This window comes from Stigmatopora argus, chromosome 5 (assembly GCF_051989625.1).
Source record: "Stigmatopora argus isolate UIUO_Sarg chromosome 5, RoL_Sarg_1.0, whole genome shotgun sequence".
NCBI lineage: Eukaryota > Metazoa > Chordata > Actinopteri > Syngnathiformes > Syngnathidae > Stigmatopora > Stigmatopora argus.
In genome coordinates, this window is record NC_135391.1 from 15,001 (window position 1) to 37,128 (window position 22,128).

Sequence of the window (22,128 nt, forward strand, 5' to 3'; positions counted from 1 at the left end):
AAATGGCCAAAAGGGGGAAAAATGTGAGCACACGAACTGAGCCAAAATGGCCGCAAAGGGACCACACGAGCTGAGCCAAAACGGCCACAAGGGGGAAGAAAGATGACCACACGAACTGAGCCAAAATGGCTGCAAGGGGACACACATGGGCTGAGCCAAAATGGCCAGGGATGGCCACAAGGGGGAAGAAAGGTGACCACACAAACTGACCCAAGATGGCTGCAAGGGGACACACATGGGCTGAGCCAAAACGGCCAGGGATGGCCACAAGGGGGAAGAAAGGTGACCACACAAACTGACCCAAGATGGCCGCAAGGGGACAAACACGAGGCGAGCCAAAATGGCCAGGAGCTAAGCCAAAATGGCAACAAGAGGGCCACAAGGGTACTACACAAGCTTAGCCAAAATGACCGCAAGGGAACCATTTGAGTTGAGCCAAAATGGCCACAAGAGGGAAGCAAGGTGACCACACGAACTGAGCCAAAATGGCCGCAAGGGAACCATACGAGCTGAGCCAAAATGGCAACAGGAGGGCCACAAGGGGACCACACAAGCTTACCCAAAATGGCTGCAAGCGAACCATATGAGTGGAGCCAAAATGGCCACAAGGGGACCACACGAGTTGAGCCAAAATGGCCACAAGAGGGAAGCAAGGTGACCACACGAACTGAGCCAAAATGGCCACAAGGGGGAAATAAGGTGACCACAATTTGAGCCAAAATGGCCGCAAGGGGATCACACAAGCAGAGCCTAAATGGCCACATGGGGGAAGAAAGGTGACCACACGAACTGAGCCAAAATGGCCGCAAAGGGACCACACAAGCTGAACCAAAATGGCCAGGAGCTGAGCCAGAATGGCAACAAGAGGGCCACAAGTGGAACACACGAGCTTAGACAAAATGGCCGCAAGGGAACCACACGAGCTGAGCCAAAATGGCCACAAGGGTTAACCCTTACCCTAACACTAATCAAGTACAAGAAGCAACTTACTTTTGACGACTTCAATGATGGCATCCACACGTTGCATTCTGGGATACATAATGCATTCTGGGATGCGCGCATGTCGTGACACGTCGTCAATTGGACGAGTTGGACCCATAGGTGACGTGATTAAGGGTCGGTAGAAGAACCTGTAAACAAACCCTGTGTTTACCATCCTATTTAGAGCTGAGGTACTTTTTACTTAAAAACCCGAAAATTACAAGGCACACCATCATCTGAAATTCTTATAATTTAAAATTAACTATTTAATGTAATTCTCATTAAACCTTTATCAACACGAATCAAATAAACCCTCCAAAAAATATTTCAAATTCAAATGTTCACACTGACCATTGTCACAAAAAGTTGCACCCAATACCACGACAAGAAACCAGAAATCTGGACAGTCCACCGGGTCACCCTATTGTTAGTGCCTGCGGATCAGAATCATATAGAATTGCAGAGTACATTGATTATCACATCAATCCACTATCCCAACTACACGCCAGTTACATTAAAAATACCTACAATTTTGTGAACAGGTTATAATCTTTAAAAGTACCACAAAATGTGTTTTTATTCTCCATAGACATTGATTCACTTTGCACCAACAGACACAGAACTTCGAATTTGGCCATCAAAAAGGCATTCAAAACATTTCCCCGGGCAGAACGACCAGATGAACAAATCTTAAAACTATTTAAACTTACCTTAACCTAGAACGATTTTGAGTTCAATGGCCAATTTTACCTTCAGATTTCTGGATGTGCAATGGGACGGAAATACGCACCAGCGTGTGAACATTTATTTAGCAGACTGGGAGGAGACTGTTATTTTAAATGTAAATACTGCTTGAGACGGCTTTCGACTTCTAAAATGGCGTCACACACATGGCGGCTTGCGTATTGACACATTCTTTGTTTACTTAAGATTATTTGACATTTCCCCTGTTTTTTTCTGTATCTGCATTCCTTTGAGACAAAACTATTTCAGGTTCACGAAACATAAAAAACACTGACATGGTAAATCTCGTGATAATGTATTTTTTTCTCTCCTAAGATTACTTCAATATTGTAATATTACACTAAAATTAGTTTTGTGCTCGGACACAATTAACATCGGCAAAAACATTAGTCAATTACAAGAAACTTACATTTGATGACTTCAAAGATGGCGTCCACAAGTTGCATTCAGGGATACGCGATGCCTTCTGGGATATGTCATGCATTCTGGGATATGTCATGCATTCTGGGATATGTCATGCATTCTGGGATATGTCATGCATTCTGGGATATGTCATGCATTCTGGGATATGTCATGCATTCTGGGATATGTCATGCATTCTGGGATATGTCATGCATTCTGGGATATGTCATGCATTCTGGGATATGTCATGCATTCTGGGATATGTCATGCATTCTGGGATATGTCATGCATTCTGGGATGCGCGCATGTCATCAATTGGACGAGTTGGACTCGGTGACGTGATTAAGGGTCGGTAGAAGAACCTGTAAACAAAGCCTGTGTTTACCAACCTATTTAGAGCTGCGGTACTTTTTACTTGGAAAAAATTAAAAGGCACACCAACATTTGAAAATCTTACAATATAAAATTACAATGTCATTCTCTTTAAACATTTATCAACAAGAATTAAATAAACCCTCCAAAAAATATTTCAAATTCAAATTTTCGCAGTAAGCATTGTCACAAAAAGTTGCACTCAATACCACGACAAGGGACCTGTGCCCAAATGGCCACAAGGTGGCAGCAAGAGACCATATGACCTTACCCTAAATGGCCAATGGCAATAAATGTACTGCAATAATTTTCTACCAATTATTTATTGCTGACCGCTGTGAAGAAGGACTTATTGCCTATCCTAACCCTACCAACCCAATGGTCAGATAGTAACAGGCACTAAAATTCAGTAAGAGATTTCAAATATGGCTCAAACTTTTAAGTTACTTTTTATAATAAATAATTCATAACAGCACCTAATACCACGACAAGGAAAACCAGCAACCAAACGAAATTTCTTTAAAAGGACACCTACGTCTAATATGAGTGAATAAAACATCTAATATTCGCCACTTTGAACACATGAATTTGCATTAGACGACAGCTTGAGACGAAATCAAAGATGGGGTCCACACGTGGCGTTGATTAAGGGACTGCCGAAGCACCTGTAGACTTAACAGCGTTTTTCCATAACTATTTGAGCTGCGGTAGTTTTTACTTTGAAAAAAAAATACAAGTGACAGTCTTACGAGGGTTTGGAACGTTAACATTTAATTCAACAATTTCGACGAAGCGTCACAATGAATAGTTGTATTAAACTAGTTTCAGCAAAAGATACTAACGCAAAACAAACGTGCAAGAATACGCCAAAACTGAGAAAAACAATCAATTACAAGACACTTACATTCAGCGACTGCTTGAGACGGCGTTCGACTTGTGAAATGGCGTCCCTCACGTGGCGGCTTGCCTTTGATGGACAAGGAAACGCACAACGCGCATGCGCGGGCAAAAAGAGGGCTTACTGGGTAATGAAGTATACTCGTACACACAACACCGCCCAATTTTACTTCTATTAAACACATGTTATTACTATTAAAACACTAGTTATACGTTACTTTGTTAATAGATGGCGAATTAGAAGAAATAAAACATTTTTTTCCAATCCAATGTCCTATTTTTTGTGTTTTTTTCAGAGGGCGGAACGAATTAACGCCCCCACCCTTCTCTCTGTCCGTCTCGCTCTCCGTTCCCCCTTCGAAATACGTATAACTTTACTTCTATTAAACACATTTTATTACTATTAAACCACTAATTATGTGTTAATAGATGGCGAATTAGAAGAAATAAACATGTTTTCCAATCCAATATCCTGTTTTGGGTTTTTTTTTCAGCGGGTTGGAACGAATTAACGCCCCCACCCCTCTCTCTGTCCGTCTCTCTCTCTCCCCCCTTCGAAATGCGTCTAATTTTACTTCTATTAAACATGTTATTACTATTAAACCACTAGTTATGTGTTACTTTGTTAATAGATGGCGGATTAGAATAAATAAAACATGTTTTCTAATCCAATATCCTGTTTTTGATGTTTTTTTTCAGCGGGTTGGAACGAATAAACGCCCCCACCCCTCTCTCTGTCCGTCTCTCTCTCTCTTCCCCCTTCGAAATTCGTCTCCTTTTACTTTTATTAAACATGTTATTACTATTAAAACACTAGTTATGTGTGACTTTGCTAATGGATGGCGAATTAGAATAAATAAAACATGTTTTCTAATCCAATATCCTGTTTTTGTTTTTGTTTTTTTCAGAGGGTTGGAACGAATTAACGCCCCCACCCCTCTCTGTCCGTCTCTCTCTCTCTTCCCCCTTCGAAATGCGTCTAATTTTCATACCTGTCAACCTGGGCCAATTCCTCCCCGTATTAATGATTGGAATTCCCCGTATTAGGCAATAGAAAACCGTACAAATACAACGCGGCACATATTTACTCACATAGGGTGCACGTAAAAGTGTTATGGTCGCGCCGCGTTGTCGTGACGCGACCGTGAATGTATTCGGACCCAAGCGCTATGACTCATAGCTGCTTAAATAACGAAACAGGAAATGATTTAATCATTTCCTGTTTCGTGTGAAAGGGGAATGCGTGTGCGCATATCATGCTTAAAGCATGACAATATTAGCAGTTGACGATGACGTTTTCGTCTGCTACCAGTGACCGAGACGATCCGGATTAGAGCCGAAATGCGTAAAACGAGATCCGTTTTACAAAAAACGTACTTAAAAAAAATCCCGTACAAAAGTTGTTATACGGCGTACACAATTTGAAATGATCAAAAAACGTATAAAATACGGGAAAAACGTATAAGTTGACAGGTATTATATATATATATATATATATATATATATATATATATATATAAATTCCCCTAAGATGAACCAACGTACCCCCGTGGCCCACCAAAATCAGTAAAGACAATGAGATTTGATGAATCAACAAATTCATTGAGTTTGAGTAGTATATGTAAATATGAAAGCTTGTAGCTGAGGGCTAATTTCCATCTTTAGTCCCGTTGTTCTGTTTGTTCATTTGTTTGGTCATTTTCAGGGATCGGGCTATCTTTTTTCACAGGACTTATTTGCTATTTTATCGGGTTTGTATTCACTCTGGATGTGATGTTTTTCCTTCCTGGAGAAGGCGGGTCAGCACACGGAGGAGGCGGAGGCGCACGTCCCGGTCTCCCCCAACTTGGCCGGACGCGGCGCATTCCCGCACCGCCCTCTGCAGCTCCACCTGCGGCCGGGCACACAGTGCAGTGGGACGGTGACCGGGAAGCGGGACAAGTACAGACAACGTACCCACCTGCAGCGGGAGCCCCACTTTAGCGCCGAGGAGCGTGGGAGAAAACCACGGTCTGAAGATTTTCTGGCAAATCACCTGACCGGCAGCAAAAAGAGGATTATCAGTTAGCTGCATTTCAGCAAAACAAAGCGAGCGACCAGACGCCGAGGGCAGAGAGCTCTTCCTTCCACTCCCGACGCCTCGGTGAGAGGGGACGGACGGCGACCTGCAGGTTGGTGTTTGCGCGCTGTCGGCGGCAGTGTCGCGCGGCCAGGTCGCAGGACGACGCGCAGTCAAAAAAGCGGCAGTCGTCGTCACCGGCGCACTGATTCTCCAGGATCTCCTCCATCTTGGGCTGGAAGAAGGCCATGTCCACGTCAATGGCCACCACCTGTCCCACATGGCAAGTCAGCCGAGGCAAGGAGAAGCGGCGCGCCAGCGATGGATGTGAAAAACGTTGAAGCCGCCCAGCGTGACTCAAAAGCGCTCAAATCGAGAACATTTCCAATTGGCATGGTGGCGATCGTGGGTGGGCCGGCTCCAACGATAAGAGATTTTCCCAAAAGTTCCATTTGGGGAAGGGCATTTTCTTTGGAAGGATTCTTGAATTACGGTTAAAGTGCCCATTGGGAGGACTCGGCTGAAAATTGACCACCACCACCACCACCAGCACCACCACTTCCGCCGCCCCTCGGACATTTTTGGAAAGGAACGGAGCGCACGGTGGACTTCAACATTTGCACAATAAGGAAAGATAAAGGCTGACGATGCTGACGGTCAGGTCATTCCTGATGGCAAAGTTCTCTGGCTTGACGTCGCACAGGTGAACTTTGTGCACAAAGTCGTCGTCAAAGTGTCGCACCATGTCCAGGAAGCTCAGCGCCATGCGGTGGACGTCCCCCGCCCGTTGCTCCCCGTTCTCCAAGGAGAAGATATTGCGGTCCCACGCGTGGCCCACCGACAGCGACTCCACGGCGTAAAAGTGCCCGCAGGAACCCAGCACCTTGGGCACGTGGGCGCTCAGGTCCTGCAGGACTCTGCCACTGCTGGGTTAGGGGGGCCGGAGCCGAGCGAGCGAGCGAGCGAGCGGGGTGGCTCACCTGAGGAAAGCGTACTCCTCCTGCTGCAGCAGTGACCACATCGAGGTCAGCTCGGCCCTGGAGTAAATCTTCCTGGCGGGCAGAGAAGCCGGGCTCCCGTGGGCTCCCTCCTCCTCATCTTCCTCCTCCTCCTCGGCCAAACCCAGCCACCGCCGCACCTGCCAAAATACCTATTCACGAGCGGTTCTTCTGGTAGTGCATGGTTGCGCGGGAAAACCTAAACCTTCTGAGTAAACCGAGTGTCGCCATCCCCGCAAAAATTGCCCAAGTTAGACGTCCCGAAAACACCCACCCCGGCGGATTTGGAGCATGTAACCCCTAACCTGAGCCAAGGTGGGTCCACTTACCTCCGAAGTGGCGGCATGCAGAATGGCCAAAGGAGACGCGCCCTCCGCTCCTGCATCCTGCGGTCGACAGGCAAGACGTGCACTAGCTCAGGAGCGCCTGCCCTCCTTTTCCCTTGTTGCGTACCTGGTATTCCAGCAACCCGAGGGGTCGGTAGGACGACAGGTTTTCCAACTGGGACTTGAGGACCACGGGCCGTCCTCTCCAGCGGACGGCCATGACCTTCTTGCCCCTCTCGTAGTAGAGACAGCGCTGGTAGACCATCAGGCCGCGGATGCACAGGTCGGCGCACAAGTCGCCCGCCGCCGAGCCCTCGGCAAAATCCCGGCACTGCCAAAGACCGGAGGGAGAACAATTGAAAATGGCGAGCACGCCCCCTTCCGACGCACCTCCTTTTCTTCCCGCGCCCGCCTGACGTTGTATTAGGGTTAGATTAGATCAGGGACAGGGAACCTATGGCTCGGGAGCCATGTGCGGCTCTTTTGATGGTTGCATATTGCTCTCCGAGGTCAAATACGGAAACCCCCGGTGAAAGTACCGATTCCCCATCGAACCAAAAGGAGCATCACGTCGGCACTGTGGCGTTGACACTACCTCTAGCCCCCCCCCTTAAATCTTTTTTTTTTTTAATTTAGACCTTTCTGCATGCATACTCTCACTGATACTCATTGATTAGACACAGTGTAGCAAAGAATGATTGTTCTTTAAAATAACATTTGAAAATATGAATTGTTTATGGCTCTCTCTCTCAAAAAGGTTCCCAACCCCTGGATTAGATACTCGGCTCGTGCCATTTCTCATCTACGGTTGCTTGTGTCTTTTGTTCGGGACTCACGTTTGACTTGGACGCCGGCCATTGCGCCGCACGTTGGCTGTGTATCATGCCAAGTACGTACATATCTTGTTTAGGTGTACCAAAGCCATTTGTTCAAGTGAGTGGTCATCTGCTGCCGTGTTGCCCGTTCTCACCGGCCTTTCCCGCCTGCGTAACTCCCGTTTCAGTCCATCCAAATAAAAAGCAAATCGTCAGTCTGCATTGTCACCTTTGAGCTAATGGCACCGTTGTGAGAACAGACCAATGAGAAGATCGGGAAGCTCCACCGAAACGTAGAGGATTGAAGAGCGGCGTGGAGAAAAAAAGGAGGACAGACGGCGACCCCACCTCGTTAACTCTGCCCAATACCCAGCGCGACAATTTGAGATGAATGGCATTCCGCTTACTATTGCACGAAGCTGCGCTCCCGCCGGGTCTTCACAGCGCTTCTCGGCGGTCCCGGCGGACGCGCCGCCGAGACGGAAAGCGTTTGTCCGACGCCATAAATAGTTTGGAATGTCCGAGGCGGAGGGAAAAAAAGAGGAAAAGCGGCGCCTCCCCAGTGCAGCTGCAGCAATTGAACCTTAAATACACTGTCGCAAAATACTAGAGCAGTGGTTGTTAACCTTGTTGGAGCCCACCTGTGTCATATGCGCATTCACGGAACCCTACTTTAGTGTGAAATAAAATGTGATTTTTTTTTCAAATTCAAGATATACAAACTCCCCGCAGCACTGATCGGCCAAGCAATGCCACGTGATCATCTGCAGCCAGTGATGGTCAAGCGGGGCATGTTATCGTGTATAGACATGATGAGTCAGCGATGTGTCTTGACCTCCGCGTCAGAGGCTCCACCGAACCCCTGAGACCGACTCAGCGAACCCCTCGGGTTCGATCCGACCCAGGTTAAGAACCAATGTACCTTATACAGAGCCTTATAAAGGCCTCAAGTAGCTGCCATCTGGAGTGCTTTCCAGCCTCAGGATTTGGATCATCTCTCGCGCTTCTTCTCACAACGGAGGATTTCGGGGGCCCGTCGCTGCCTACTTTAGGCGGGAGGCATGCGGCTAATCCCAATCACGCCAAGCTTTTGCGCTCCACCGAGCGCGCGGGACTCACCAGTCGGCGCAGGATCTTCTTGCCGTCTTTGTCGGTGCAGGCGTCGGACGGGGAGACGTCCTCGTTGGCGGCGCGGGGCCGGAGCGGGAGGCCTCCCAGCAGTAGGCAGCACCCCGCGCAGGCCAGGAGCGGCGCCAAGATGATGCGGCAGCGGCCGGGGCGACGACGCCCGCCCGACATGGCGGCCAACTGTCCGGAAAACGGGGCTCTTTCCGATCACGGCCGGCCACACGAATTGACCCGAACCGCTCGGAAACCCCCGGCAAGTGTCCACAAAATGATCAGCCTACTGGAGGGTTCAAGATGAAGAAAAGGATATCTGGCAGTCATTTCATTTTCTACAAGATAGCAAAAAAAACCTTGGAAGAAAAAGACGGTAAGCCTACGCAGGGACGGCCTTCAGAACCCCCAGCCCTCCTATATAATTGTGGAAAAACTCACATATTTGCTGTCTTTCAAAGTATCACTTTGGTGTCCCGGAGGTGTCGGAGGATGAGAGGGACGAGTCGGCGAAGCACGGGAACGGGCACCCGTCGGCGCGGCAGGTATCGCCCCTACGGCCAAAAGCGAGAGGGATCCCGTTGCGGCGACTTCCTCGAGACGATCTGAGGTGACCTGGCCACAAACGTACGGACAGTTCCGCTCTTACGGTAAGTTGCCGAGTTCGCTGGACGCGAGTTGGGTTCCGGCAGCTCACGAGCTTTCTTCCCAAATGAGCCGCAACTTCCTATTCGCCTACCAAACCTATTGGAGGAGCACCGCCCAAGGGAGGAAAAAAAAAAAAGGAATCTTGCGGGGGTTTTCAAAGACATGAAGATGCTCCCAAGGGTCGTCAGCTTGCCTTTTGCCCTGAGTGAAGACTGTAAGGCTGCAGTAGAATGCCCCCAGCCCCGTTTAAGCGCGTCCGTGCGTGTGCGCGCATGCCGGGGCACATCTGTTTACGGTTGGTCCGCTGCTCCGAAACGCCCCCGCGTGGTAGTGGAGGCCTCGTACTGCAAGCGCGTGGAGGTTTCCTGAAGAAAGCGAGACGCCCCACAGTACAAATAACACACAACTTTCTCTCTCTCGCTCTCTTCAAACCTCCCTTCCTCCTCACCTCCCTCCCCAGCCCTCTCCTCTTCTCTCCCCTCCTCTCCGACAGCCGCTCCCTCCCCGAGCGAACTTTCACCTCGTCCCGCCGGCGGTCCACGCTGGATCAAGCGGACGAGGCGTCCAATGGCAGAAGCCAGCGATAGACATCGGCCAATGGGAACTCGGGAGTCGCGAGGAAGTCTAAATAACATTGGGCTAAAATGTGACAAGTCACCGAGCCAAACGCTATCTTAGTAGATGTTGACTTTGAAAAACGTAAGCAAGAAATTGCACTTTGAGCCATTCCAAGCTGTTTGGAAAGCCGGCGCCAAACGGCTTTTCGGCGAGATCTAGTTGCCGTTTAAACTGGGGATAGCGTCGTGGAAGGGCTCGGCGTCCCCTAAATCAAACTTGGCACTTCTGATCAAGCGGGAGAAAAATGGCGAGCAAACAAGTCAAATACTTTAGACTGGACGACATCAGCAAGCAGAACTCTCTCAAGTGCACTTGGATCATGATACGCCACAAGGTGTATGACGTCAGCAGTTTCCTCCAGGAGGTGAGTGCCAGCGGGGCAAGTCCGTGTTAGGGTCAGGTTTTGCCTAACCCGACAACCCCAGTATTAGAAGGAAGCGAGTAGTACGGCAAGTGCAAAGGAGCTAGCTTCCCGACCAATTTGGACGGGGGCCCTTCATGTTTTTCACTCTGTTCACTCTGGTTCATGGTGCGTGTGAAAACACGCCCAGGCAAATATGTAAAAAGCGTACGACGTACCTCTGAGCCTGGCGGCTCTTTGCGCCTTGGGATGTGACGAGAAGGCAGCGTTTTCTCTCGCAAAAGCTGGGGGCGTCTCCTGCTTTCGCTTGGTTGCTCGCCCAGAAGGCAGCGTGTTTCTCTAGCAAAACCTGGGGTCGTGTCCCACTTTCGGTTGGTCGCTCACCTGACGCAGCGCCTTTCTTTTCACGCTGCGGCGCCCGGGAGCAGCACCCGGGCGGCGAAGAGGTCCTGAGGGAGCACGCCGGCGCGGACGCCACCGAGAGCTTCGAGGACGCCGGCCACTCCGCCGACGCCCGCCGAGTCGCCGCCCAAATGCTCATTGGAGAGCTCCATCCGGTAATGAGTGGCCACCGGCGCCACCGACATGACAAAAGAGCGACTCGTCACTGTCCGTCTTTGTGCGCGTAGGACGACAGAGACAAAGTCACCAAGCCTCCGGTAAGATGCTGTTGGGAAAAGAATCTGCAATATACCATCGGCCGAAACGCCGTACTCCGTACGCCGCCTTTCAACGTGAAGCTCGGGCGCTATCCGATGTCATGGGAGGGTCGCCGAACGGCTCAATCTTTTCGATTCCCTCGCGCCAGGTGGATGGATGGCCAACGTAATGTGGTTTCTTCGCCAACTCTTTTGAGATCCACTTAGACCAGGGGCGGGCAAACTTTTTGATTTAAGATGCTCTTCATATCCTCATTTATAAGTTCCGCACGGTGAGTCACTATCCGCCGTGATAAACTGATTTTCTCACATTTGTCTTTGGTCTCCAGGCACAATATACCTGCTGTCTCCACCATACATTCTTTTTAAAGCTCACCCTTAGACAAGTGTTTTGCTGGCCCTTGCTTTTTGAATGAAAGCATAAAACTGCCTTTGGTACCTGACTCTTGAAAGGCAGTTTGACGGTGAAAAAAACTTTGTTGAGCCTTTAAATTAGGGGCCAACTTCTGAGCAGCAGCTTCCTTCTTTTGTTGACAGCTCGCTAGCATAGTTAGCATGCTTTTTGCATGCTACTATAATACGTACTCTTTAAAAAAAATCGCCTCAGTTCCTTGGCATATTGCAGATGATCGGTGGTCTGTGAAAATATATTTGGTTGTCCACTCCATATTGAACACTCAACATTCTTTGTAGGCTTTCCTTTTCTTAGGTCCGCTCATCTTTACAGAAGGGCTGATGGGGAAAAACATTAGAACTGCAGGGGGAAAATGAACAAGGTTTATTCATTTAATATGATCAAGTTCAGCGGGCCAAATTAAAACGTTTGGCAGGCCGTAGTTTGCCCTGCCTGACTTAGACAATGAGGTCACTCTCTTGTCCTTTGCTATTAGATTTCTTTGGAGTGCGTCGAGCGCGACGACATGTTCGCTCGAGCCTGCCATGACGTCAGGGCGCGTTTGTTTTTCAGGAGAGTCTGGCGACCGTGTTGGAGGAGGAGCCCAGGTATGTGCTCGCTCGCACGCGCGCACACGCAAAGCAAAGGCGACCCGACCTGACCCGGCGTGCCCGCCTGCGGCCTTTTCAGCCGGTGGCTCAACTGGTTGATTCCGGTGGCGGTGGCGGCCATCGTCATGCTCATGTACGGCATATACGCGGGCGAGCCCTGACGTCACGGTCCCGAGGATTTGAGGTCTGGCCTGGTACGCGAGGAAAGGCGGCTGCCCGGGTACGGGAGGAAAGGCGGCTCCCCGGGTACGGGCCTCCATCCGCACTGCGATGGCAAAAGAAGTTAGGGCGACACCAATTGTCACTTTCTTAGGAGCATTAATTTACATGTCATGTTTTTGTGAACAAGTCCAATCACTCGTCTATTAGGATCCGACAGCCGTTTCTGGCCACCCAAAAAAATTCAACTCTCTACGTTGCACGGTTTGGACAAAGGTAGTGAAAGAATCTTAACACACACGCACACACGCTCACACAGCCATAAATCAGGTTTTATAAGGATTAGAGATTAATGTATTATTGTTATTAGCACCTATTTTGTTCAATAGCTCCCAAGCCATTTGACAGATTGACAGGAAATTTACAGAAAATATAGGTAATTACCTTCTGTTTAACAAACACCTTTTAGTTTCTCATGTAAACATTAAACATGCACCAAAAAAATCGAGTCTGCCCAGGGGCCTCTCTATCGGGAAGGGACCCGCTTAAATGTCGAAGGAAGGCGTAGTAGACCATCGGCGTACGGCACCCTGAATTAGTGGCAAGCCAATCGCAGGGCATAAGGAGACACACAACCATTCACGCTCAGGGTATTAGAGTGTCCAGTCAGCCTACCATGCATGTCTTTGGAACATTGGAGGAAGTCGGAGTACCCGGAGAAAACCCACGCAGACACGGGGAGAACATGCAAACTCTACACAGGTGGACTGACCTGGATTTGAACCCAGGCCCCCCACAGTGAGGTCGACACGAAAACCACTCATCCGCTGGGCCGCCCCGCAGCTGGATTTTGATCACATTTTCCACCATAAAGTACATGCACCTCCATATTGGATACCACTTTTGAGTCAACATTGAATATTTGCAGACACCCACGTGAGAAGATAAATAAGGCCTCAGTATCCTTTCAGAAATATAAGTTGTGCTACATCACCTCACCTGACTTGGGTGTGCGCAGGGGTGGGCTCAATTCCCGCTGGTGACGTTGTGATTGTAAGTGCAAATGGTCACCCGTCTTTCCTCCCTCTGTGCGTGGCCTCCGGCTGACTGGCGACCAGGCTCGGGTGTGGTCTGCCTTTCGCTAGGAGTCAGCCGGGATTGGCTCCGGCAAATCTTACGAGGATGCGCCGTAGGGAATACAAATGAATGACATCACCGCTGTTGAAAAATGATTTCATTTGTGCATATACGTTGATTTATCAGCCTGAACTTTGTCAAGTGCGCTCATTTGACAAGAGAAAGCTGAAAAAGGAGAAAATACAAATAAATAACATGTTTTCAAAATCGACACTGGATGTAAACATTAAACATGCGCACGGGGTGGCTTCTGACCAAAAGGACAAACCGGTATTGTGAAATAAATGCAAATTGTTGTAGGTCCTTTTAAAAACAAGATGGCAAATACAACTTTGTCTAGTCGGCAGAATAACAACACGGGCATTGTTTGATGAGTAGAAGAAGTGCGACTCATGTTGTCCAGTCCATCTTAGTGTCCGTCTATGTGCGATTGAGGGTTTGGAAGATTCTGGAGATCTGGAGCATGACGGGGCCCGTCTCGGGGTCGTTCATCCACTGAGTGCTGTTCAACGGGTTTTCCAGCATGTCTTCGAAGGCTTTGCGGCCACGACCGGAAAACAGACGCCAAGCAAAAGGAGTCAGTCAAAAAGGGGGGCTCCCGGAATTCTCGGTTGCTCATTTATTCAACAAATTAACAAGTGAGCAACGGACACCAAAGACCTGGAAAAGCACGACAAATATGAAGCGTCGTGGTGAAATGAACAGTGGCCCCATAAATGCAAAAAATACAGTAATCCCTCGAATATCGCAGTTCATGTAGACCAGACATGGCCGCGATCATCGAAAAATCCAGAAAGTTGGGACACCCCTCTTATAGCTATTGTTTTTTTCCTTAAGTGCTGAGTCCTAGTAGCAAGAGCGGCTTCCGCTTACGAATTTCAGCGTGGATTTTCATTTTCATGAAACTTTTTTTTTTTATAATAGCAGAAAATAATCGTGAAGTGAATTCGCGATAATTGAAGTCACGATAATCCAGGGAAGACTGTACCCCCAAATCAACAGAAAAGGAGCAAAATATATAGAGGGAAGGGACCTGGCGGCGTACCAAGTAAAGTCTTGGGGTTGGTTAAGCCCAGCTGGACAACAGGGTTTTCCAGAATGGCCTGAAAAAGCGGACTATCGGTGTCGATGCCTTTGTCCATGTCCTCCGCGGACGGCTTCTTATCACCCAGCAGCCACTCGCACTGGAAGGCAAAAAGGATGGCATGAAGAGGCAAAGCTTTGGCACCAGAGTATGCACAGCGCTTCAAATGGCCTTTCATTTGGTCAAATATCAATCCGCCGACCGACACCTACGGCGATAGCAAGACTCGTGAACATTTTGATAAGAGCGCCCAATTTTTCTTTTCAGTCGCACCGAGAAGAACATTCTCGCTCCCGGACTGAAAAGCAACGACACAATTTTTGCATTAAGCTTACTAAGTAAAATTCGAGAAACAACGTGTTGGGACTCCGAGGGCACGCCAATCGGGAACTCCCCGCCGGAGTCCCAGGTAGGAAAGGAAAGGGGTTAGGGCAGAGGTGGGCTCACTATTCCACCGTGGGCCGCAGTGGGTGAGGCTTTTCATTTACAACCCGTAAAGAGGACACCTTTTCACCAATTTGGTGTTCTACGAGTGCAATCATTGGATTGCAGTCAGGTTCTTCTCGCTATGGCACAACTCCCGTCGGTTCAACTGTCTTTCTTGGATGGCTCGGACCAAAAAGCTGCACCCGCAGCGGCCCTGCAGGACCGCTTTGCCCACCCCTGGGTTACAAACTATTTCACAGGGGTTAGGAAGTGACCTTACCGCAGCATCTTGCTGGTTATTATTGACCTTAAGCGCGTCGATCACCTGCTTCTCCTCAAATCCCATCTCCATCAGAGCAAAAACGGCCTAGGCGCAAGCAGAGGTCAAACAAGGGATGGAGCAAGAGAGCAGAAAATGTCAGCGCTCACTCTGGATTCTGGTCGGAACTCCCTTTTCCTGCGAATTCTCTTAAAAATCTCCGTCAGCTCATCTTGCCCGCCGGACGAGGTGGAGCTCCCATCCGAGGGCCGGCACGGCACCCCGGCGGAGCCGGCGTCCGCAGATGGATCATCCACGTGCTCAATCAGCCATTCCATGGCTTGAGTCACCGACATGCTACAGAGGAGGCAAACGGGACACATTTCTTTCTTCCAAGTCCTTGGAGACTGTTGACATTCATAAAGATGAAGTGAGCCAGGAATGCCATCAAAATCAAAAGGGAACCAAAAAAAATGACACAAGCAATAAATAGGAAGTGGCCCGTGAAGCAAAAGAAGTGAGTGGGTGGGGGGGAGCCCCAAAATCTAACATTAATTTCACATGAGTTGACCAGAGTGAATAGGAAGCGACCCACAATCAACACCAAGTGAGCTGTAAAACTCAAGATCAAGAGGAACGCAGAAAATCAACATGTTTGGGGGCATTCACGCCTCACTTTCTGTTCATTTGGTGGCCTTTGCGGGTGACGTCTTGTTGACCTTAGGGCACTTGTGCTTAATGTGGTAGCGAGACAGACTGCTTGTGCTAAATGGGGTGGCGAGACTGGCACAACTTATGCTTAATATGCTGCTGACACTGACTGGCTGATTCTGAGGGCTTTGACCGCTCTGCTCTCAGGGAAGCCCATCTCGGTCAGCTGTTGGAGCGCCGCCTCGTCCACGCGCTCGTCCTCGTCCAACATGTCTGCGAACGGAGCCGCCTATCAGCTAACTCGAGTGCAGTTTAGCTCACCGACTTCACGGAGTCTGGTTTAATGGATGGCGTCACCCACCGTTGGCCTTTTTGAAAAGCTCCACGGCGTCGGGGTTCAAGGCCAGGAGCTTCTGGGCCACCTCGATAAGGGACACCAGGATCTTTCGGAGCTCCGTCTGAAACTGGACAAAGTCAGAGCGAGGTGAACTCTTTCCCTGCCATTGATGGCGATAGGCGTCCAGTCCTTTCCAAATGACTGGGATGTGTGGGTTGTCGTGCGCGATAATGCTTTTGAATTTGTGGCAGGAGCATGAAAAGAGCTCTCTTTGCCCCAAATAACATGATGTCACGCTCCCGTCTAAGTCAATGGGTCGACGGGATGTGATTCAAAATCAGGAGAAAGGCACCTGGAAATGGAGAGGTCATGACTTGGCAATGCCCCCAAATCAGCAAGTGACCTTTAAATGCTTCCAAAATTAGCAGGTGACCTTTAAATGCCTCAAAAATCAGCAAATTCGGCAGGTGACCTTTAAATGCCTCCAAAATCAGCATAAGGGGACCCACAACAACCCACACCCAATACGTCTGATCCTCAAGAGAGCACGAGAAAGTTTTACGTACGTCTCTGATGTTGTGCTGCACGACAGTCTGGTCCGTGTGCCGAGTGCTGAGGTTGGCGGTGGCCTTCAAGATGGCGTCCTTGTCCGGGGCCTTGTTGTCCACTTTTTTCTGGTGCGAGCGAGCACAATAGCGGGCAAAACATTTGTCTGCATTTCTATCAAAGCCTGCCTGCCCTTTGATTTTAGCAATGTCAAAGCATCTGGCTCTAAGCTGCTACTGACGGGGGCCAGGTGCCCAATCCATTTGCAGTGGGAGCGCTGGCAGCGAATGAACGCGCGTTCTAGCTAGATAAGCGTAGCGCCCAGACTCTACTTGTGCTTTGACCGAGACCCACCTTGTCTTCTGCACTCACGTCTACCATCTTGGGAGGCGTAGGGGCCGCCCTTCTCTTTAGGAGCAGAAGAACATCTAGAATAGAGCAATCCAAACATGAGTACAACAAGAGGTCGACCGATATGAGATTTTTAAAGAGCGATAGCGACTTCAAAAAATAAATAAATGAAAATTAACTCAGCCCGTATCTTGTTGGAGTGGACGAAAAGGCACAATACGCTCTGGTGCCAGACAGGAAGCAAGACCTACTGTCAGGATTAACCCTTGTAACATTACAACTATTTTCATGTGGTAATACTGCGAGTTTTTGTTGTTGTTGTTTTATGTTTTTTTTTTTTTAATCGTAATTGCACTATGACTTTAATCTCGTAATATTACCATTTTTGTCCCTCATAATTACACTTCTACTTTTAGCTTGTAAAATTAGAACTTTACCGTACTCTTAAAAATCACATCAGCTATAGCGTATTTCGACCACTCCGAGAAAGCACGTTGGACCCCACGCAGTCCCACCTCTATCTTTGAGGCGTTCTTCAGCCACCGTTTTGCTGTCGCTCAGCACTCGCTCCGTCGCGGCGTGGATGAGCTTGTGGTGGGTGAGCGTCTTGGGATCGTCCGAGTTTCCTGGCCAGCACTGCAACAAAGATGGCCAAAAATAACATTTCTTCACCGATTGTACCTGAATGACAGGAACTTAACACGTGTGTCCTCGTACATGTATGTGAAGTGTCACAAAGCTACGCAAAATATTTGTCCGGAAATTGTAGTCCAAGTTCAAACAGGTGGACACGAACTTCGAATACAAGTATACACATAATTGTAGTTCGTACACGTTGTAGTCCAAGTACACGTCATTGTAGTATAAGTTGTAATACCAGTACTCTATCCTAACTAGTACAAAACTAGTGTGTACGTCTTTTGCAGTAAGGTAGTGTGCTATGCAGTTACAAAGGTCGTAAATGGAGCCTGGAGAGAAAAGCCAGGGAGCTGCTATCATCTGAGATTCGGTTTCGCTCAGCTCAGGCGAGCCCAAAATAGTCATGTATAGGGATTTGAATGGAAATGCGAGGAGGACGAGGACATGGGGTAGCAAAACTTACATGTTTCAAGCACTTCTCCTTGACTTTGTCCAACGTGGTGTCTTCCGTGATCTCCTCCAGCCACTCGTCGCCGTCCACAGTGCAGATGTGGATCTTCAACACTTTACCGGCGAACATTTTTTCCTCCTGAACGAACATGGTGGCGTATTCGGGGCTTTTCGAGCCCCCTTGTCCACAAAATCAATGAATAAATTATGTTTCAATTTCAAAGTTCGTGCTATTTACTTTAGGAATAGCTACTATGTAGTCAAGCTCGCCGTCGGTTGTGTTTTGGACAGCGGGCTAGCTGGTTAGCTAGCTAGCAAGGGGTGGACGGTTAAACGGATGATTTCAGCGGAGATTTTTTTTAGGTGGCCAGCTTCACGGCCCGGACAAAAGTATAGGCTTGTGTCAGTGCCCCGCAGTTTCCGAATTAGGAAAAGTAAAATGACAGCCGAGCCTATTTTTACCCTCACGGTGAACCTCGAGTTAGAAGAGCAGCGGCAGCATTGAATCGTGGGAATTGTAGTCCTCCCACAGGAAGAAACTTCTCAGTTCGTACATATGGAACTTTTTAAAGATACATCAAATGTCCACCAGAAATGTCCACCTTTCGCCCGAAAATAACAAGATCCTCTGGATTATGTAATAGAATTGAATTTAAAAAAGAAACATATTAAGGATTCCTGGATGCCCGACGAATATCCGTCAATCAGGACGTGGCGCATAGTCACGTGGCCACCACCGTGATTCCCGTGGCAACCAGAAATGACGCACTTCCTGTGACGCAAAATTGTGACGTCGTTTGCCTCTTCTTTTTTAAATGAGACTTTAAATCAAATATTTGAAACAACTTAAAGCTTTAATTTGCTGTTAATAACAACTCTGGGCAGGAAATGACGCATGAGACCTGGAACGAAAGAAAACATAAGGGTCCGCTTGTTTTTGTTTGTGTGAGTGTGTTCTGGTAACTATAGCAACATAGCAACGCGGTGCCTTGCTCGTCAAACGTCAAAGTGAGTGGTCGACCTGTCTATCAAGCTTACACCACGCGTTGAATTGTCTTATTCAGTCGTGACGTCACAGTGACACCACGAACCGCAAAATGAATACATATTTGGAAAACGGAGCATGAAAATTATGTATTTTCTCAGGAGACTTGCTTTCTCTGCAGCATAGGATGAACTCAACTGTTGAGACCACGCGGAAAGTCAGGGTAAACAAACTCTCGACTGTGACGTCATAAGAATCCTGACGACGACGTGTGTATTGATGTGTGTGTGTGTGTGTGTTTAGAATCAATCCGCGATTCCATCTTTGCCTCTGGGAGAAGGAGTCAAGTTGTGTAAAGAAGGGGGCGTGGCAGAAGGTCTCACACACACGCACAACAAATCCAAGCATGAAAAGAACTTTTGCTGCCCCTACCAAAATGGCCACCCGTAGACAATGCGTTGAGATTAAAATGAAGTCCTAAGCAATGTATATATTTTTTCGCTTTTCGCGGTGCCATGGCATCTGCTATTTGCTCATAAGCCGCCATTGAGGGCTGTAGACGTCCAATCCATTTGAAGTGAGAGCGAATGAATGTTCATCCATCCAAAATCAATGCATTGAAATTGAGATATTACGAGCTCACTCTTAACTGAGATACTTATATTAGAGCCAACACCTCAGGAAGTGACTTGAACTAAACATGAAGTGATCCGGGATGAATTGAATTGAATTGAATGCTTTTATTGTCATTATACAAGTACAATGAGATTTAAAGCTTTCACCACATAGTGCACAAATAATAACAACAAACAGACAAATGACCCAAAATGAGGAGGAAAGGGCTGTAAATCCACCGAGAGTGACAGAAATATCAATAGGTGACTGGAAATAAACAAAAATGACCTGGGATTGCCCCAAAATCAACAGGAAGTAGATGAAAATCAACAGGAAGTAAATATAGTGAACAAGGAGTTGGACGTCTATCATCATCTTGGGAAGGGCAACAAGCCCTTTATTTTCTATGGCAGTGAACAATACTGGCGGACATCTTGGGTGGGGCAAAACTACATCCCTAAAATACTATAATAGGTGCGGATACAATTATTGTATCGGCACAAAACATTTTTTAAACATTCCAACTCCTCTATTTTTTGATTTGACTTGTCTGTCCAATATGAGGCCCTCTGATTGGTTTGTCTGCATTTGTGATAATGTATAGTCTTGTCAAGGTGGCGGATCCATTCTCAGCAGGAAGTCCGAACCCCCCGTCGCCCAACCGTCCCCGACTTTGTGGCCCTCAACCAAGAAGCGGTCAAATCGGGTCACGTGACTGCCAAACAATTCAGGGAGTATAAAGCGCAATTGGGCGCGGCCAATCATCTCCCCACCCCTAAGACGCCGAGGGGCAGGGCTTCGCAACATCTGCCAATCCCAGACATCACCTTCGGGATGAAGAACAGGTTGGACCACATTCAAGGTTCCTTGGGGTCTCACACTTGGTTACGTTATCTATAAGGCAACAGGAAGTGGCCCGGAAATACTTCAAAATTAACAAGGAAGTTACCCACAATCAACAGAAAGTAGTCAGCTGAAAATTCCCCCAAATCAACGGGAAGTGAGCCAGACTTGCCCCCAAACCGATTAGGAAGCGATCTGCAAATAGACAAAAAGCGAACAAAATGTACAGGGAGTGGTCAATGGGAAATCCTTTCCTATTGATTTGAGAGCTTTCTGGGGCCATTCATTGGACTCTTCCTGTTGATTTGGGGGCCATTTTCCGGTCACTTTCTGTTGATTTCCCGCCTCCTCAGTTTGATGATGTGTACAAAAAGGCGGCCCTGGATGAATTGAGTTTGAGACTCTGGCTCGAGCGTAAGAATGATGAAGACCACTATGATTATGATGATGATGATGATGATGATTTCAGATAATGATAATGATGATGATGATGATAATGATGATGACGATGACAACTTCCCTCAGGGCGTCTTCTCCCATGTTTGACATTTTGGCGCACGAGTATGGCCGCCGATGGACGCAGGAAAACCTGAAAGCTCGCAGCGAGTACGAGAGACGCCACGCGGTCAGTATGCCTTAATTAGTCCCATCCATCTTTGAAATATAAAGACTTGAGAATTTTTTTTCTTGGATTTATTTATTTTTTTACAAGACCGAATGACACTTTCAACGATTCAATCGTAGTTGTCATCTTGGCTTGGTCAGACACTCTTATTGACTCAGAATGCGTTTGATAGACCCTTAATGCGTTTGAATTGAAATCCTTCCTTCCTGGCCCAAGTCCATGCACTGAATTCTGTTGCGAACGTAGCTCCGTCGATGGAGGCCATACAAAGTCTGCCGGTGGGCCGCAAAATGCCCGGCGACCTCGGCGTGGCTTTTGCTCCGCATAAATGTGTGCCTTTTGCCGGGCAAAAGGTCAGACGACTTTGATGTGGCTTTTACGATCTCCCTGCAGGTCAAGTTCCCGCACTTCGGCCACACGCGGGCTTCTATACTCCGCAGCAACGCCGCGCCTCCGCTGGTCAACGTCCATCCGCACACGCGCACCCGTTACACGCAGGCAAGATTAAAATTCTATCCGAGAGCATCACTATTGTTATGAAACAACTGAACGGGAGCTGTCTTTAAATGTCATTCTACTTGTAAAATGACAATAAAAACATTCAATTCAATGTAATTCTTTGTGCTCCCTTCAGGTCGGCCCCGCCCTGGACACCTGCAGAAAGCATGTATCCAGCACCATTTAAATGTGAAGATAATGAATCATTAGTGAGCATGTTTCATAAAAAAATGCTAAATATCATATCAGTATTTCATTTGACTACATGAAAATGTAATAAAATGCACTTCCTGTTGATTTTAGTGTGTTATTTGGAGTCATTTCCTGTTGATTTGGGCCATTTCTAGGTCACTTCCTTTTTTATTTATCCAGGCCCACACACTGAGTTGTGTTGAACCATAACGTGGTCAGAGCTCTGCCGAGTCTAAATGGGCTTGGTGTGGCTCCTATCCGGCTTTCAGAGCACGTGCCTGCCTGCCATTCAGCCAGCCTGTGTGGCTGAGGTCTTAGTAAAACTCG

At 48.0% G+C, this 22,128-nt stretch overlaps 4 protein-coding genes and 1 long non-coding RNA gene across 16 annotated transcripts in view; 2 read left to right on the forward strand and 3 right to left on the reverse strand.

Moving 5' to 3' along the window:
- The window catches only part of LOC144074928 (uncharacterized), a 5,845-nt gene extending 1,950 nt beyond the window's left edge, over positions 1–3,895 (reverse strand). The window contains exons 1-4 of the long non-coding RNA XR_013300420.1: positions 3,404–3,895; positions 2,135–2,489; positions 1,333–1,415; positions 991–1,130 (exon numbers count right to left, since the gene is read on the reverse strand). This is a non-coding gene — a long non-coding RNA (uncharacterized LOC144074928). The remainder of the gene's footprint in view (positions 1–990; positions 1,131–1,332; positions 1,416–2,134; positions 2,490–3,403) is intronic.
- A 1,082-nt stretch (positions 3,896–4,977) lies between these two features.
- Positions 4,978–10,574, reverse strand: dipk1c (divergent protein kinase domain 1C). 11 transcript variants are annotated; one of them, XM_077600506.1, is made up of 11 exons: positions 9,555–9,757; positions 9,363–9,457; positions 9,155–9,267; positions 8,714–9,002; positions 6,907–7,110; positions 6,783–6,839; positions 6,436–6,593; positions 6,111–6,372; positions 5,562–5,726; positions 5,353–5,431; positions 4,978–5,287 (listed from the first exon to the last, which is right to left on the reverse strand). In XM_077600506.1, the coding sequence occupies exons 4-11, from the start codon at positions 8,891–8,893 to the stop codon at positions 5,136–5,138; spliced, it is 1,257 nt and encodes a 418-aa protein (XP_077456632.1). In that variant the 5' UTR covers positions 8,894–9,002; positions 9,155–9,267; positions 9,363–9,457; positions 9,555–9,757; the 3' UTR covers positions 4,978–5,135. The 11 variants fall into 11 exon arrangements, with proteins under 11 accessions (XP_077456632.1, XP_077456630.1, XP_077456629.1 ...); XM_077600504.1 differs by having other exon boundaries at positions 8,714–9,328; positions 9,411–9,457; XM_077600503.1 differs by having other exon boundaries at positions 8,714–9,267.
- On the forward strand, positions 9,969–13,509 carry cyb5a (cytochrome b5 type A (microsomal)). The gene is made up of 5 exons (XM_077600514.1): positions 9,969–10,343; positions 10,769–10,897; positions 10,970–10,999; positions 11,967–12,001; positions 12,084–13,509. The coding sequence occupies exons 1-5, from the start codon at positions 10,224–10,226 to the stop codon at positions 12,163–12,165; spliced, it is 396 nt and encodes a 131-aa protein (XP_077456640.1). The 5' UTR covers positions 9,969–10,223; the 3' UTR covers positions 12,166–13,509.
- Positions 13,383–18,777, reverse strand: ubac1 (UBA domain containing 1). Its single transcript, XM_077600511.1, has 10 exons — positions 18,057–18,777; positions 17,470–17,590; positions 16,958–17,031; positions 16,624–16,731; positions 16,082–16,184; positions 15,891–15,993; positions 15,240–15,426; positions 15,091–15,177; positions 14,346–14,484; positions 13,383–13,836 (listed from the first exon to the last, which is right to left on the reverse strand). Exons 1-10 carry the CDS (start codon positions 18,192–18,194, stop codon positions 13,721–13,723), a joined length of 1,176 nt encoding a protein of 391 aa, XP_077456637.1. The 5' UTR covers positions 18,195–18,777; the 3' UTR covers positions 13,383–13,720.
- An 87-nt stretch (positions 18,778–18,864) lies between these two features.
- cfap77 (cilia and flagella associated protein 77) lies at positions 18,865–21,906 on the forward strand. 2 transcript variants are annotated; one of them, XM_077601067.1, is made up of 7 exons: positions 18,865–19,051; positions 19,210–19,251; positions 19,332–19,404; positions 20,248–20,488; positions 21,012–21,111; positions 21,505–21,609; positions 21,746–21,906. In XM_077601067.1, the coding sequence occupies exons 2-7, from the start codon at positions 19,216–19,218 to the stop codon at positions 21,794–21,796; spliced, it is 606 nt and encodes a 201-aa protein (XP_077457193.1). In that variant the 5' UTR covers positions 18,865–19,051; positions 19,210–19,215; the 3' UTR covers positions 21,797–21,906. The 2 variants fall into 2 exon arrangements, with proteins under 2 accessions (XP_077457193.1, XP_077457192.1); XM_077601066.1 differs by having other exon boundaries at positions 18,867–19,051; positions 19,190–19,251.
- The last annotated feature ends 222 nt before the right edge of the window (positions 21,907–22,128 follow it).

Excerpts from the sequence above, each read along its gene's own strand:
- dipk1c (XM_077600499.1), bottom strand. The coding sequence starts at position 9,525 with ATGTCTTTGAAAACCCCCGCAAGATTCCTTTTTTTTTTTTCCTCCCTT. Across the intron at positions 7,111-9,154 it reads CTTTGAAAGACAGCAAATAT|TGCCGGGATTTTGCCGAGGG; the intron begins GTGAGTTTTTCC and ends GGTCTTTGGCAG. Across the intron at positions 6,373-6,435 it reads GAGGAGTACGCTTTCCTCAG|AGTCCTGCAGGACCTGAGCG; the intron begins GTGAGCCACCCC and ends CAGCAGTGGCAG.
- cyb5a (XM_077600514.1), top strand. The coding sequence starts at position 10,224 with ATGGCGAGCAAACAAGTCAAATACTTTAGACTGGACGACATCAGCAAG. Across the intron at positions 10,898-10,969 it reads TCATTGGAGAGCTCCATCCG|GACGACAGAGACAAAGTCAC; the intron begins GTAATGAGTGGC and ends TTGTGCGCGTAG. Across the intron at positions 11,000-11,966 it reads ACAAAGTCACCAAGCCTCCG|GAGAGTCTGGCGACCGTGTT; the intron begins GTAAGATGCTGT and ends TTTGTTTTTCAG.
- ubac1 (XM_077600511.1), bottom strand. The coding sequence starts at position 18,194 with ATGTTCGTTCAGGAGGAAAAAATGTTCGCCGGTAAAGTGTTGAAGATC. Across the intron at positions 14,485-15,090 it reads ATAACCAGCAAGATGCTGCG|TGCGAGTGGCTGCTGGGTGA; the intron begins GTAAGGTCACTT and ends TTTGCCTTCCAG. Across the intron at positions 13,837-14,345 it reads CAACCCCAAGACTTTACTTG|CCTTCGAAGACATGCTGGAA; the intron begins GTACGCCGCCAG and ends GTGGCCGCAAAG.
- cfap77 (XM_077601067.1), top strand. The coding sequence starts at position 19,216 with ATGAACTCAACTGTTGAGACCACGCGGAAAGTCAGG. Across the intron at positions 20,489-21,011 it reads ACCTTCGGGATGAAGAACAG|GGCGTCTTCTCCCATGTTTG; the intron begins GTTGGACCACAT and ends AACTTCCCTCAG. Across the intron at positions 21,112-21,504 it reads AGTACGAGAGACGCCACGCG|GTCAAGTTCCCGCACTTCGG; the intron begins GTCAGTATGCCT and ends ATCTCCCTGCAG.